The sequence below is a fragment of the Blennius ocellaris genome (assembly GCF_963422515.1).
Source record: "Blennius ocellaris genome assembly, chromosome: 4".
In the NCBI taxonomy this organism is placed as follows: Eukaryota; Metazoa; Chordata; class Actinopteri; order Blenniiformes; family Blenniidae; genus Blennius; species Blennius ocellaris.
The window spans coordinates 26387238-26404052 of record NC_137653.1 but is presented as its reverse complement, the minus strand read 5'-3'; the positions used below and the strand labels follow the sequence as shown (position 1 = coordinate 26404052).

The 16815-nt window shown below is 41.7% G+C and overlaps 1 protein-coding gene across 1 annotated transcript in view; it reads left to right on the top strand.

The window, feature by feature from the left end:
- The window catches only part of raly (RALY heterogeneous nuclear ribonucleoprotein), a gene marked incomplete at both ends in the record, with an annotated part of 31710 nt that overhangs the window by 12998 nt on the left and 1897 nt on the right, over positions 1 to 16815 (top strand). Inside the window, one exon of the mRNA XM_080494431.1 lies at positions 8361 to 8524. Coding sequence (XP_080350557.1) covers positions 8361 to 8524 — 164 coding nt within the window. The remainder of the gene's footprint in view (positions 1 to 8360; positions 8525 to 16815) is intronic.

Here is a 16815-nt window from a genome sequence, read left to right as displayed (position 1 = left end):
TTCTTTCAGGGTATTTCTTTCTGTTTCCTCCAGAACTGGGCAAAAAAATGATTTAATCGATTAATCAAATTTGTAGCTAAATATGATTTTTATTTTGCAAATTACTTTTTTTTTTTTCTCACTACAGTTTCTCGGCATTTTCGCGTTCTGTTCTACCATTCCCCTCCTTGTGGGTTTTCGTAGTTCTGTTGCTTAAACCTGGTAAAAGCTTGAATTTGTCAAATGACTGAGCCTCATTTACTTTTTATTATTTTGGGACAGTTTATATGCATTTTAACTCTGAGGACAATCACAGCAATAAAGATGCTCTTTTGACAGTATATCTGATGTTTGCAGATGTTTTAAAGTACATTGAGGGAATTACCTATAATTTCAGAATTATAGATTTTTTTCAAATTTTTTTTGTCCAAATCTCCCAGCCCTGCATTTGCCTCTTGATGAGCATGGTGGGGAACATCTGGTCAAATCCCCTTTATTTACATGAACCCCTGCTGTCACTTCCCAGTGTGGGAAGTATTACTGCGCCGACAGAACCAGGTGTCATCAGAGCCGTCAGTGTTATGAGGGTGAAAGGCCAGATAGACTCCAACAAGTGAAAATGTTTTGAAACGAGTTCATGAGAAGATGTCGGCTGTAGCTGTGATCCTTGATGAGGCGTCTTGTCAAGCGGCTGTCTGCGTCCGATGCGGCTGGAGGATCTTCAGAATTACACCCGAGAAGAAAAACAATAAAACATCCTGGGGTTACTGGGCGTCATTGCATCCAGAGGTTTTGAAACTTTTGCAGTACGGAGGTTTTGAGTTTCACAAAAGATGGTGGCTCTCGCTCTCGGCGGGGGGGGGGGACGACTCTCCTCAAGCATCTTTTCGCTTCGCTCAGAACCTCATCAGGTTTGTGTGTTTGGCTGTGAAACAGCTCAATGCAGCAAAAAGGGGACAGCTGAGGTCAGTGAGGTGATGAGCGGCCATGTCTTTGAAGGTCATTGACTCGCGTGTCGCTCCTTCGCTGGTGGCGTCGTTTGAACTCGTGGCGCTTCCTCTGGGTCTGAAGAGGGACTTTCATCACTTCCTGTAACTATGTGTCATGACACGTGTTATTGTTTTGACTTTTAAATCTTTGATTTCCTTCAGGTTTTGTGACGATGCAGATCAGAGGTGTCAGACATAAGTTATATGTTCTCCAATCTGGCCAACCCACCAAGCTCATGAGCAAAATCCCTAACTAATTTGTGGTGTTTTTGTTATTTGTTTGACTGTGTTGCGCGCCTCATGGGCCTGCTGTGAAGCCCGCAAACAGACAGAGAGACACAGAGAGACAGACAGACAGATACATAATCAAGCATTTTATCTCATTTTATTTAGCATTTTATTATTTGCTGATCGTGATTCTGAGAAGGAAGATTTCTCAGCCACAGAGTCCAGCGCGCTAGTTTATGTGATGCACCTGAACGCATCATTCACGGCAGTCAGCTGCTGGAGGGAAGCAGCACAAGACGAGGAGCAGAAATGTCCCTTCTAAGGCAAGTTTTGGAGAAGCAGAGGCTAAAAACAACATGTATCTGCATGCGGAAGTAGAATCTGGCGGCATGAATCCCGTTAACCTGTAAAAATCCATAAATCAGCCCCATCGTGTTATAAGCCGCAGGGTTCAAAGCGTTGGGAAAAAGTCGCGGCTTATCGTCCAGAAAATACGGTAATCTCTTAAGAATAGTGACACTGAGACCCGAGCAGAGATATCAGTGATGCTGCCACGAAAGCTAGAAAACCAGCATTAGGCTCAAAGCCATGCCTTTAAAGTTGAAATTGAATGGTTATTGTGGCACTATTTTACTGCGCCAGCCCACTCAGCATGGGACCGAGTGTTTCACACCTCTGATTGTATAAAATAAAGGAAAACGGCAGGGAAAATGAGTCTTTACAACAGGAAAGTGTAAGTTCAGCACGAGTCCATTTCGTAGATACATTTAAATAAATCACGTTAAAATGAACATCTTGTGGTGAACTAACTGCATAAAAACTGTTCAGTTTGTCGCTCATAAAGATGTTGCAGTTGCTTATGTCTATAGAACGTTTTTTTTTTTTTTTTAAGGTAAAAAAAAAACAATCACACACAGATTTCACTTCACTCTTCAAACGTCTTCTAACACTCTGAAAACGTCAAACTCTCCTTGGGTCCCGGGTGTCTGTTTACAGCACGACGGTGATCGGAAACACTGAAGACGCAAGTTTTTGAAAACCGAAAATGCTTCGTCTCCGTAGAAACGGAACAGTGCAGTTTTTGTATATAGTATTGGTTTTCGAGGGATTTTATTTCAAATTCTAGATTTAAGAAAAACATTTTCCCTCACCACATGAGTGTCGGTTTCTGCTTCCAGAATAAAGTCTCGTACAAAGTGTTGGTATCATATTTGTACTAGCGATAGCATCTTTAGTTTTTAATCTGAAAGGACATCAGTGCTGTCACTAATACAAACTGACTTAAAAAGCAATTACCTTGATTTAACCCACATGAGAGGATTTAAAATCCACAACAGATGCAGGGCAGTTTGCAATGAAAGAAAATTAATCTGAATAGTTTTGGTGTATTGTAGTTCACTTTAGGAAAAGCCAATGTACTTAAGGGTAAAGAGATTGTTGAGCTGTTGAAGGTCAAAGTGGTTGATTGATTGGACCTGAATAACTGGTAAAGGGGCAGTAATCTCTGGGCACTGAATAGAGTCAAGTAAAAACTAAAGTAAAGAAAGAAGTCTCGTAGATGGAAAATATATCAAAACAGACCTGAGAGGTCAGCGGCCATCTGCCTCCAACATTTGGAATAACTGGAGAGAGAATCCTCAACATGAGGCTTTACAATCTGTGCTGCACATGGCGTCTTCACTTCACTTCACTTCGCTTTGCTTTGTGGAGTTCTCCCCAAGAACGGAGGTATAAATTTCAGGATGAGCTTCAGAGAGCATCTGGATGAGCAACACGCACTCGTTTGCTTTTCTTATAAACAATACGATGCCGTATAAATCATAATTGATAGCGGTTTGATTTCAACATACAACAAATCTAAAGATTTACAATATAAATGTATCGTCAATCGGCAAATGAAAACATAAATGTGTGTAAAAGGCATTTATATGAAAGCAGCTCTCCACAGTGGACACTTTAATAACCCTGTGATCTATTATTCACTGCTAAATATTTAACATGTGCTCATAAAGAAAGTAATACACATGTTTCAAGGAATGTTAGAAGTTTACAACAGCAGAGAGAAAAATATGTTGCCAGTCTTTTTCTTTCCATGTATATCATTTATCACAATAATGTGATGATGGTATGACAATATGTGTGATATGTTGCTACGCGCCATGAAGATAACATCATCTGTCACATGTATCACATAACTACAGGTTACAACACATGGAAATACGTCAGCATGCACAGGCCTGCAAGGCAATATGCAGTGTGGGGAAAGTTCAGTTTCTACATGAACTAGTTCAAAGTTCAGTTCTCAAATTTTAAAATGAACTAGTTCAGTTCATAGTTCATGATTCAGTTCCTAAAGTTAACTGGTTCATACTTATTTTTTTTCTCCCAATATTCCCCTCCTGTTGCCCCCCATTCAGTCACACTCGCAGCCAGCTGCAGCTTCCCGACACTAGATTCTCCTAAACATGCTGCTTGAAAAGGGTCTTTCTCATGAGGAATTATTAAAACAAAACAAAAAATGGACAGCAGTCCTTAAGGTGCAAAGGAAGATATAGCAGGCAGGTTCTACAAACAAATCACAAGTTAAAATAGTAAAACCCTGAAGGAGAGCATTGTGAAGTGCAGTATACTGTGAACAACAAAGTCCAGAAGAGGTCGACATAATACTTGTACTGACATAAACACAATGTGAGGTCGGAGCCAGGCTGAGGTAAGAAAATTAAGATGGACCTCAAAGTGCAACATTCAAAGTACAAAACACTTTAACATTATTTATCTATTTCAATTTTCAGTTTTTTGTGAATCGATTTTTTTTCCTGACTTGTTTTCCCAAAGAAAAGCTACAGAACTTGGGTCATAAAAGAGCAATATTCAGCCTATTATTGGCTCATCATTGACGTGTTTTTTGAGTTTTTAGTTCCTCCACATACGTTGAATAGCTTCAGTTCAATGTGCCGTCTCAGGTCGATGTTGATGTTGTTGATGTTGCTTCTTGAAACCCGGCAGACAAAGTTTACACAAAAAGGTAAGATTGTCCCACCTGGATCATCACTGACCTTTTCATAAAATTCTTTTATGTAATCATAGGAAGATGAAGTATTAATGGTTGAGGCAGAGTCTGAGGTCGTGCTGCTGTCTTCTATTTGCTGTGAAGCGTCGCATGTTGATGATGCATGCGGCGGTGCGACTCTGTGGCGGCTGCTGCTGCCAGGTTGGCTGTTTTCCCCCCGACATGTTTCCAGTGTGCTTTAGCCGGGATGTCCACTGGAAGGCTCTGTAAACCTGGCAACCCTGTTAAACAACATTAAACTGTGAGAGCGCCGTTCACAAACACCAGAATGAGCGCCGCTCACAGTAACGTTCATCAGGAGGAAATGCAGAACGTTCAGTTCACGTTCGCCCAAAATGTGATCGAGTTCATGAACGAGCGTTCGCTGAACTCGTTCAGGCACAACACTGGCAATGCGACAATACGTTCAATAGATACAATGCAAGTAGAGCCGGAACGTTTCGATAAAATCCCGTTTTCGCCTACGTCTCCAGTGGCTCAGAGCACCGTTGTCATGGAAACGGACCCCCGAAATGCAACCAACGTTTGACATTTTCACTGGCAATGTGAACGGGGGCCTCAGATTCCACGCCGGCTTCATAAGTGTCCATCGTAGGTTTTATGATCTGGATTTGAGTGAATGAAGGAGTGATACTGACGTATGGAAACATGTCGACCGGCCGGGCTGCAGAACAGATTTACACGGCTCACTTGTCTGACCTCATTTCTCCATTTTGAGCCGATAAATGTTCAAAACACAGTACAGCCCCATCTGTATTTCTATGCTCACCCCCACCAATCCTCCATTTCTCTCTGAATCTCTGATAAATTCTTCCATCAACTTCAATCAACTTCAACCTGAGTAAGTTCACTTTGACCGACAGACCTTCGTTCGCCTCATTCACCTTCAGGCTAAATCTGGTTCCTACACGAATCTGTACTTATATCTTCTGTACACAGTAGATTTGTGTAATTATACTGCGATTATGAACCTTGGTTGATTAACACCGAGGCAGAGCTCCTTTCCATCTGGAGCAGAGATTCCCAGACCTCTGACTTCACTTTTATGGCCATCTGTACGACCCGAGCCGATTGAGATATGATGCAGCTTTTGTTATAAATCCATGGACTTTTATTGAGTTGAGGTCAGTGATAGCAGGAGGCTTAAATCAAAGAAAAGTCAGCCGTGTTTTATGAAATGAGCTTGAATTCTCAACTGAAGCTTTTCTATGGGCCGTGATGCCAACATGGAGCTCAATACTGGTTAGTGTCAGAAGGCCTGGCACTTCTAAACATCTTTACACAACGGTTCAGAAACGTTTTGAAAACAATGTCTGTTTACTCAATGGTCATATTGGGCAACCAGTTGATGGTGTCATTTGTTTTTTAGTAATGAAGCCACACACACAAACACACACTCACACACACGCAGCAGAAAAACAAACAATATAACAATGTAATAACAATACAAACAATAACGATTGGGAGAAAACGGACATTGTCGTGGACAGACCACCGAGTTGAATTGTTATATTGACTGTCAAAATAAAAGTACCAAGTCCCAGGAGGATGTGGACGGGGAGTCATGAAACCACGGAGGAAACTTTGTTCTGATTGTCTCTACTGAGCATGTGCAGAACTACTAGTTACTACGGTTATGGTTGGTATTCGCAGCAGCGTTGTTTCAAAAAGTTGCATTTTCACCCGTTTAAAAAAGTTTACTTGGTGACAATGTGAGTGTGTTTGAGCCTAAAGAGAAGCTTTTTTCACACTTTGCACCAAATAAACCTGGCTAGGCGTCTTCAAAATGAAGTTATCACGGCTTATCAACACCGTTTCCTCCCTCAGTCCAAAAAGTAAGAGCTCGGTCGTCTGGAGCTGCGAGATAAGATCTCTTTGACAGGTCCAATGAAAATAACTCCTGGTTCACATTTGTTCTTGTTAAAGCTCCGGAGAGCCGCAGGTTACATCCTCCTGCCCTCCATTAATATATTGCATATTTCACGCCGACATTATTTCACAGTGCGTGATGCAGCCCATGAAAACGCTTCCCGATTTCAGTCGTCCGGCAGAAACCATATCCTCACAGAAAGGCATTAGGAAATACAGATTTTCTGACCTCTTTGCCCTGTGGAGCCATGACGGAGGAGCGTCGCACCACATCCCAGCTGGCACTGGCGAACCGGGCAGACCACACCGGTAGACGACCGAACCCCGACCTGCAAGGAATACCTTGCAACCCAGAGAATAATCCATTTAATCCCAACCGGCTGTCTTACAGCACCTCCAAACATTGTGTGTGTGTGTGTGTGTGTGTGTGTGTGTGTGTGTGTGTGTGTGTGTGTGTGTGTGTGTGTGTGTGTGTGTGTGTGTGTGTGTGTGTGTGTGTGTGTGTGTGTGTGTGTGTGTGTGTGTGTGTGTGTGTGAGAGAGAGCCGTTCACAGGCTCATAACTAAGACAATCTGTACCATAACTCATCATTTCCATCAGGATCTCAGTAGATCAGGTGAAACACTTTAGACCTCCGTGCGGCGAAAAACAATTGGGATGATGTATTAAATAAAATTAAAATACAATGGTTTGAAAATCTGTTTTTAATCTCAATACAAAAGAAAAAATAGGGATGTCCCGATATAGACACCGATATCGGTATCAGGTCTGATACCACAGGTAGTACTTCATACGTCAGCAACATCAGCTGCAGGTAGACGACAGGGTAAGAGCGATGTCTGCGGTGTGGAAATTCTTTAATATTAATGAGAAAGACAAAAATCAGACAGACTGTCAATTAAGATAAATTATGCAACTTAATCACCAGAGATGTTTGAACCACCAGAGTTAGCTCAATGTCGCTCAATGGTTTAACGGCCGTGCTATATGCTATATGCTACATGCTAAAGAGTTTCACATTCAGACAGTCGGGTTCCACAACTTCATTTGGTTCGGTGGCGTTCACATTCCCTTTAGAGTCCGGATCTGATCGCCTGGAAAACCTCCCGCAGTTACACCAGCTGCTGGTTTGGGGGCGCTGTCGCCTGAAACAAACACTGACCAGGGAGGAAGTGAAGAAGAAACACGACTCGTGGATTGGTCCGAGCCAAAACAGGAAGTCCTGCCGCTTTAGCCCACTATGACTAGGCTAATTAGCTTGAGGCTAATGTGTAGCTACAAACAACTGCGATGTATAGTCTTCAGACCAGATATCAATGAGTCTCTTCCTCACTACTTCACATCTGCCGCAAACTTTTTTTTTCTGAGTCTGCTTCTTCTGATTTGCGCGGTTAGCTTTTGTTTTACTACGTCACCTCCTCCTCCTCCCAGCCGCAAGAAAGATGGTATGAAAACCAACCCAGACCGAGGTTTGCGGGAGAACCAGAGACCGTTTGTTAGCTCCAGTTTTAGAGTTAATAGGAAAGATCATGTTGCCCAAACAGATCAGTTTTTCCCAGAAGAGACTCTGGTCCAGATCAAACATAGGAATGTGAACACAGCAGCAATGCTACATGCTAATCATGATTAAAGTCTGACTGATCTGCTCATTCACAGCGAGCTCAGTCAACAGCATTATAGAGATAGATAGATAGATAGATAGATAGATAGATAGATAGATAGATAGATAGATAGATAGATAGATAGATAGATGCGACACACTGCTCTCAGCGTACCGTAGAATGTCTGCATGAAAATACACGTGCCTTGTTCATTTTCCACAAGCAGCTGTTGTGCAGACGTTGATTCCTCATTATTGCATTACTGCATGCTAACTTTCTGGAGGCTTCAAGTGTCATTATCTGCACGACTGGATGCAACGTGACTCCAGCTTCTCCTTACTTGTCCTTTATTCTTCGGGTCATTATGCTTCTTTTCTTGGTCTTTACAATAAATGCATGTGGCTCTGGAGACAGAAGTGCTTTCATATTTCTCCGGGTCTTCACGGGTCAGCTGTCAGGACCAGTTACGTTGACTTGAATTGATTCCAAACAGCAACATGGTGCTTCTTAAACTCATATATATTTTATGCAGAGTTCCAAGTTTTCGTGACCTTTTTAACTCTTCCTCCTCTCTCTCTCTCCCTTCTTGAACCTGTTCCTCCTCTTCCTCCTCCTCTTCCTCAGGTTGTTTGAGTACCGTGGCCGGGTGTCCCCGGTGCCCCGGGTGGTGCCGGTCAAACGCCCGCGGGTGGCAGTGCCGCTCGTACGGCGGGTCAAATCCCTGCCGGTCAAACTGCTGGCACGCAACGCCCCCGTCCTCCCCACCAGCAACGGAAACAAACAGAGATGTGAGTTCCTCTTTCATGCCAGCCACTCAATTATTCCCACAAACATGTGGCGAGCAACGGTGGACATTGATTGGTTTTCATTTCTTTATGGTGTGGGCAGATTTAAAGAATGACATTGATATGAAGAGAAAAGTCATGTTCAGATCAAACTACAGTCACATTTCTGCAGTTAGATTCTTTGGGGATACTTTCATATTATTTCTGACTTGCATTGTTTCTCTATATATAGTTGGGTTGTCTTGTTTTTTTCTATCTGCCCTGGACCTCACACGTCTTAGATCGGGGGTGTCCAGTTTCTAAAAACACCCATAATGCAACAGTTTTTTTAAAATATATATTTCACTTCATCAGAAGTTTTCATTGGAATTTGCATTATGCTGAGATTGTCTCATTTTCTGTAGTAATTGTTTGGTTTTTGTAAAAATACAAACATTTTAATCCAATAGACTGAAAAAAATTATACTGTAGCATCTTAATTTAAAGATTATTATTGCACTATTTAATGTGTTTAACACCATTTAATTTAATGTTTTCCATTGCATAACATTAATTCTCATACCCAACATTTTATTAGTTAGATTTTAAAGAATGCATCGATTTGAAATAAATTTAAAGAAAGGTTTTTTCTATTTAGTTTGAGCCTTAACTATATTTCTTTGTTTTATGTTGTTGTTGTTTTTTTTACATACAATTGACACAGAAGCATTATTAGTAGAGATAAAGCATGTTTGACGCATACGAGGATGATACAAGTAAAACTCATCAATACTCATGCTGAAGGAAAATCCTCATTTGGTAACTGACCGTCTTCATGCTCTGTGATTGGCCAGTCACACACAGAGCCCGCCCCTCATGACAGACACACACATCTGCAGGTAGTTCCGACACACAGAGAGTGACTGTTGCTCTCTTCAGTCTTCCTCGGGTTTTCTTCAGCTCGCCTCAATTTCGGTTTGTATTAAATTTAAAGTTACATGGTGAACTTGTTGTATAACGTACGCGGTGCATTTGACAAGACAGAGCTGAAACCGTCTGCTTGCTCTTAGTTTGGCTGGTGGTGTTCACCACCAGCCATTAAAGTCAGTTGGAAAACTTTGCTCGTACTGAACGCGGTGCTTTTGAGAAGAATACAGTGAACAAGGCTGACATATCATTTCCCTGTTTGCCGCCACTGGTTGTTTACATGAACACCCACTTCCGGTTTAAGCCCCACCCACCCAGAGTACAGATACGGATACAGATAACTTAGATGGTTGAAGAGATACAGATAGTGGTGTCCTCGCTCATCCCGGATTATTAGTAGCAGTAGGTTTGATCTTATTCTAATTTCACTTCATCTATCTTTATTTTTAACTTGGAAAAGTACTTCAGTGTTTGACTTGGATGTATCTGCTCATAATCTACTAATTTAAAGAAAATCTTCATAAAAAGGTTCAGGTTTTTTAAATTGGATTCCATTTAAAAACATTCAAATAACATGGATTCTCCTCCCTTCACACGTGTAACTCATTGAAACAATGTGTTTTTAACCACAGATTCATCATTTTGTTATTGACATGGTTGATTCTATGAAAAATCATACATTTCAGGTGTACATACGAGTCAACGCTCAATTTTACTAATAAATAGCAATAATATTATGAAGCCATTTACTTATATTAATATGATTACAGTATAATTATCTTGTATCAATAATAGTCTGTGAAAGCTACAGAAAGCACAACTTAAAATTAATAAAGGTAATTATAAAAATGGCACCATAGCAATTTCTCTTGTGAATAAATGAGAATAAAAGGAATATATTTAAATATAAATAATCAAAAAAATCACTCTTATAGGCCACAGAATTTTTTTTTTAATACTAACGGAAATTGTTTACAAAATCATTTTTACACAATTTGTGTCAATTCTAATCTAGTTAACGGTCAGATTGTTGTTCGATATTCAAACATGTTATCTGTGTTAAAAACAGTTTGAATGAAGAATTTTGTGGGAAGAAAATTGTGAAAAATGTATGTTTTGAGTGAGTTTTCAAATACCTGGTTCAGGTCATCAGCGGACTCCTCTTTTCTACGTTCTCAGTTTCCTTCCTCTCAGCCGAAGCTCGCCTTCGTCTATCTTCCACGCCGTGTTGTTACACGTCAGCAAAAGGTTCAAACAAGCTGGTGGCTGTTGTGACGTGATTTCTGCTTCCTGCTCATTAAACATTTAATTTCAATCGCGTTCGGCTCGTGGATGTGAGGAGAGACGCCGACGTCCCGGCAGCTTCTCTCACATTCGACTCCAACCTGAACCTTTTTGTTTTTATTTCTGCAGAGCTTTTTTCTCTGTGCAGAGCTCACAAAGCACTTTAAATGTCACTGATTTGACTCTTTGTATGCATACTCATCCAAATTTGCATTTTAAATGGTTCTGATGAGTAAAACCAAATTTCATTTATTTATTCTTATTATTTTTGTCTTACAATGAAATGCAGCTCTTTTCCTTCTAATTCTTCATTGCATAACAAAGAGTCTTACTTGTTTGAAGTTATGTTTAATGTTACAAAGGCAAGTTTTAAACAAGAGTGCAATTAATTGTCCTCAGGAATATTTTTTAAAAAGGGCTCCCATTGTATAGATTAAGGGCCCATTTACACAACTTATTCAAATGAAAACAAACCTTTTGTTCATGCCTTTTCACTTAAAACGTGTCAATTGGGCCTAAATTGTGTTGAAAAAGTAGTAACTCAGGATAAAAATTTATTTATTTGATCGAAAAAGATTAAACTACACAACTCTCGACTGAATAAATTAAAATATTAAATAAGAATATTTAACTACTTTAAACACAAATGGAAAAACCAACCAAATGAAGCCTGCGTGTATTCATATTCAATATATTCCATTTGCTGCCTGAAAGCCTTTCCAACAGTGGAAGCAGATCTTGTGAGGACTTTATAGCGGATCCAGTGTCTCAGGATAAAGGATGTCACATTAGCCTGAATGTGGCTAACTGGCATGGCTAACGACAGCACAGGTTAAACATGTTGTCCAGGAAAATGTCCAAATGATTGAGTTGATGGCTAAAAATGATTCCCAAGTGGAAATCGCCTCATACCAAGCTTGTGGTGTCAGACAGCTCTCGTTCCTTCCAGAGTTAAACCTGGTCTTTAGCGTCAAGGTGGAGGTTCTTAGTGCCGTCTTGTCCAGACGAAGCAGAGGGGAAGTCTTTGCCGCCCCTTCGGCAGAACCTCGGGCTGGTGGAGCCGAAGAGAAGCAAAAGGCAAGAAGCAATGAAGGAAAACGTGTCAATGTGACAAGAGACAAAGATCTCTGAAAGCTTCATAGAGCATCAGAGCTGCAGGACTGAGCTCCGTCTGACCCGTTGGCTCGATCCGCTCCTGCTGATTCGCTCCAGCTTCGCAGAAAGATCCAGGATGATTTGAGCACAGAAACGCAGTTTTGACACTGGGCAGCTACTGCAGGTTACTGCAGACCTCCTCAGACATGCCGACTTGTTCCAGCAGATATTTGGACATGGATCAGAGGTGGCTTCCTAGAGGCTCTGCCCAACATCGCAGTGGAGAGTCTAAACAGTCTGATTACAGCTGAGGAGCTTCACGCTGTCCTGCAGAGCATCAGCGGTCGTCTGACAGCCTCAACAAAAAACAGTTGCCTTTCAGCCACAGGAGAGAATTTTCCACAGATCTGCAGCAGATGAATAACCGGCGACCGATGGTCTCGCTGGGCGCCGACGACAAACTGCTGTTAGCATTAGCCACGACGATGCTGGAAAACCTGATGGCGCACATCGTTCACGTCAGTCGCACTTATTGCTCACTCAACGCAAAGACATCCGACATCACTGTGGAAGTTATGGACCTCTCCACTTCACTGTGCTGGGAACTGAACAACTGAACCTCTGAACAGGCAGCTTTCTACCCAGACGACTGCAGGAAGATATAACGTCATAAAACCACAAATGTAATAACTAGTTGATAATCTGATAAGATTGAACAAGAATTGAAATGTGATCTTAATATGTTTAATGTTATACATTATTTTGTACCGATGAGAAATAGATTGCAGGTTATAGAGAACAGAACAGCAATCCTACATAAATGCCATAAACTGTGTACAGATATACTTATAAACAAATAGTCCAAACTTTTAGAACTCATTCTTTCAGTGTTGTTCAAATTGAAGCCGTTCAAGTTCAAGTCCAAAACAACACAAATCAGTGGCTCACTTTAGAAAGGAATAAAACAACACAAACAACAACAAAAATATTTTGCCTGTCCCACAAAGTAATATCAAAACTTTTTAACTTTTGTCCTCGGGGCCTTGTTACATTATCGACCAGTTGTTACATTGTGGGTCATCGTTACATTGTGGGTCATCGTTACATTGTGGGTCATCGTTACATTGTGGGTCATCGTTACATTGTGGGTCATCGTTACATTGTGGGTCATCGTTACATTGTGGGTCATCGTTACATTGTGGGTCATCGTTACATTGTGGGTCATTGTTACATCTCACGCTCTAACAAGACAGAAAACTCTTTCACCTGCAATGTGAATTAGTTTCTGTGAGATGGATTAATGCCAGACTACAGGTGGACTTTAACTTTTAGAAATGATCATTCATGAGCTCATTTTAAAGTTCCTTTAGTTGTTGTTTTTTTTATCTATTTACAGTCGCTTGAAAAATGTCTTCATACTGCTTGAACTTTTCCACATTTTGTCACACTACAATTACAAATGTACCTTTATTTTTCTGCATGTTATGTGATGGGGCAACACAACGTTAAGTGGAAGGAAAATGGTTCATGGTTTTTAGATTTCTTAGAACATTTGGATTGTTATCATGGTGACTGGGCGTCGTGACACGATGGAGGAATCTTTGTTGTTATTGTTATTGCCGACTGAGCATGTGCACAATTATTTATCACAGCTGTGATGTGCTGTAGCAGTAGCAACGTTGTCTCCATCTCTTTATGAGTGAATCCAAGCGTTTCCAGGAAGTCTTGATTGAAACAGGGGTGTTTTCACTGTTGATAGAGTCAAAGCATTTTTGAAAACTTCCCCTTTGGGAAAAAGCTGCATTTTCCGTGTCTCTAAGCAGCATTGGTGTGTAAACAGACCCCCAAGACGACAAAAGGTTTTGCGTCTTCACGTGAAATCACTGCCATGTAAGCGGGTCCACGGTCTCCACTACTAGAACCTTTATGGACGAGTGTGACGAAGAAACATTGTTGGACCAAAGCCAGAAAGGTCACAAAGGACACATGGTGGTGGCAGCATCATGCTGTGGGGCTACTTTCCTTCAGGATGGACAAGGAAGATAGATGAAGACTAATCCAGGACAATCTTGGAGGTAAATCTCAGTCAGCAGGCGACTTGAGACAGAGACAGCTTCACCTTCCAGTGGGACGGCGAGGCGGAGCTTCAGTTACCAACGGGAGCTTCAGATTCCAGCGGGACGATGAGGCGGAGTGTCAGCTTCCAACGGAGCTTCAGTTTCCAGTGGGACGGCGAGGCAGAGCTTCAGTTTCCAACGGAGCTTCAGCTTCCAACGGGACAGTGAGGCGAGCTTCAGCTTCCAACGGGACAGTGAGGCGAGCTTCGGTTTCCAGCGGGACGGCAAGGCGGAGCTACAGTTTTCAACGGGAGCTTCAGATTCCAGCGGCACGATGAGGCGGAGCTTCAGCTTCCAACGGGAGCTTCAGCTTCCAGCGGGACAGTGAGGTAGAGCGTCAGTTTCCAACAGGACAGTGAGGTGGAGCTTCAGCTTCCAGCGGGACAGTGAGGCGGAGCTTCGGTTTCCAGCGGGACGGCAAGGCGGAGCTACAGTTTTCAACGGGAGCTTCAGATTCCAGCGGGACGATGAGGCGGAGCTTCAGCTTCCAGCGGGACAGTGAGGTAGAGTGTCAGTTTCCAACAGGACAGTGAGGTGGAGCTTCAGCTTCCAGCGGGACAGTGAGGTAGAGCGTCAGTTTCCAACAGGACAGTGAGGCCGAGCTTCAGCTTCCAACGGGAGCTTCAGTTTCCAACGGGACAGTGAGGTAGAGCGTCAGTTTCCAACAGGACAGTGAGGTGGAGCTTCAGATTCCAGTGGGACGGCGAGGCGGAGCTTCAGTTTCCAACGGGACAGTGAGGTGGAGCTTCAGCTTCCAGCGGGACAGTGAGGCGGAGCTTTAGCAGACCCACGAGGGAAACGTTTCGATCGAAGCTTGTTGTCTCAGAATGACTGAGTCCAGACCTTCATAACCCCAGGCAGGACTTGAGAATGGCTGTACACAGTCGCTCTCGATCCAATCCGACTGAGTTTGAGCTTTTTTTAAAAAAGAGAAAAAAACGAATACATTTCAGCTGGTAGAAACAGACTCAAAAAGACTTTTTGAGTCCTTTTGAGCTCAAACTCAGGTCCTGACACGGGGGGGGGGATTCTTTTGCACGCCATTGAACGTAATTTTTCAGCTTTGTAAGGGTAGAGTATCTGTTCTTTCCTGTGATTGTTGTGTTTTTAAAATGCACATCTGTTCCAGTCCCAGTTAAAGCAACACAGCAGTTCCCCAGATAAAAGGCAGAAGGTGAACACAGAGCAGGATGTGGCAGAACATCACAGTATCATATTATGAAATGTGTCACGGACGTTGAAGAATCTCAGCAGACCGCTCCTGGTGAACTCTGACCTCTTCCTTTGCCGCTGCTATCTCTTTGGCTTTCCAGCTCGTAAACAACATACCAACCAAACGAGACGGATATGTTCTTTACCTCCAAGTGACCTTTTTTTTCCCATTAAGGAAGGATTTAGTCTGGAGTCCTCCGGCTGGGAGGTGGACGCGGTGGGCGGGGTTCTAACCCGGCTGCAGGACAGGACAGTTGGATGAATTATGACAGCAGGGAGGAGTGGGCATGAGAACCTTAAGTTTGAATCCATGATGTGTCTGTCTGTGCCAGGACTCTGCAACCTTCATGACCAAAGAGCAACTTTCGCAATTTTACCACTAATAAAATTTGTCTGGAGCCACGAAACAAGCAAATCGTCTGAAATACAGAAACAAAGGTTAAAAAGATTGCTATGAATACAAACAATAAGGTTGTGTTTCACACTTTTAATACTATAATAGCTTCCATGGATTTTACTGCTTTTGACATTTTCACCTCTTTAGCTATTTAACTATTTATCACCACTGCACGGCTCCTATTTTTTTTGTTTTTTTAATTTATTCCTTTTTCCCATTTTCTCTTTTTGTTATTTGTCTTTATTTTCCTGCTTTTTGCTCTTCTTCTTTTTTCTCTTCTTTTAATCTTGTTCCCCGTTTTAATTTTTCCTCTGTTTTTCTATTTTTCCTATTCTTTTTTCTTTCTTTTTTTAATCTTTTCCCCAACGCTGACCTTACTGTTTTGTGTTATTTAGCGGTTTTCCTCCTGGAGATTTGACCATTTTTGAAAATCAGTGTGAGAAAATCAAAATGAAAATAAATGTTTATGTACATGACACATTCTGAAATGTTCAGGGAGCCGCTGTGGAGGAGCTGAAGAGCCGCATGTGGCCGCAGGTTGAGTCTGGTTCTACAGTTTCTTCCTGTTAAAACAGGATTTTTTTGTTTTCTTTCTACCTTCTCCTCCACTCTCTCATGTGTAATTCAGAGTGTAACCAGCAGAGGGCGCAATGAGGAAGCGCTCCATTCTAAAGTGATCTGTACTTTACTGGAATATTTCTGACAGGTTCTCCCTACATCTAGAAAATAATTCAGTTTTTGATTCAGGGTTCTGACCTGTGTCGTTGTTGGTTCTCGATCCACATTGACAACAATCATTACGGCGTGTGTTTGTTTGCACATCCTCACATGTTGGTTCTCCCTATAAACAATGACAATCTTCTATTTTAAGACTTTTAGATGTCAGATGATGCTGAAACACTATTGTCCTCGAAATCTAAAGTTTAAAGAATAAACATGTTTACATTCTGGGGGTGTTTTGAGTCTGTGGAGGATAAATCGTTTCATTTCACTATCTAATTGTTATATTTCAGGTATTTTTTACCTCTGTTCAGTGTCGGAATGTTCTTCTTCTCCTTCTTCTTCTTCTTCTTCTTCTTCTTCTTCTTCTTCTTCTTCTTCTTCTTCTTCTTCTTCTTCTTCTTCTTCTTCTTCTTCTTCTTCTTCTTCTTCTTCTTCTTCTTCTTCTTCTTCTTCTTCTCTTTATCCTTCTCCTTCTTCTATTTCTTCTCCTTATTTTCTTTTTCTTCTTCTCCTTCATCGTTTCACCTCATAACTAAACTGGAGCACAAATATCTGCAAAT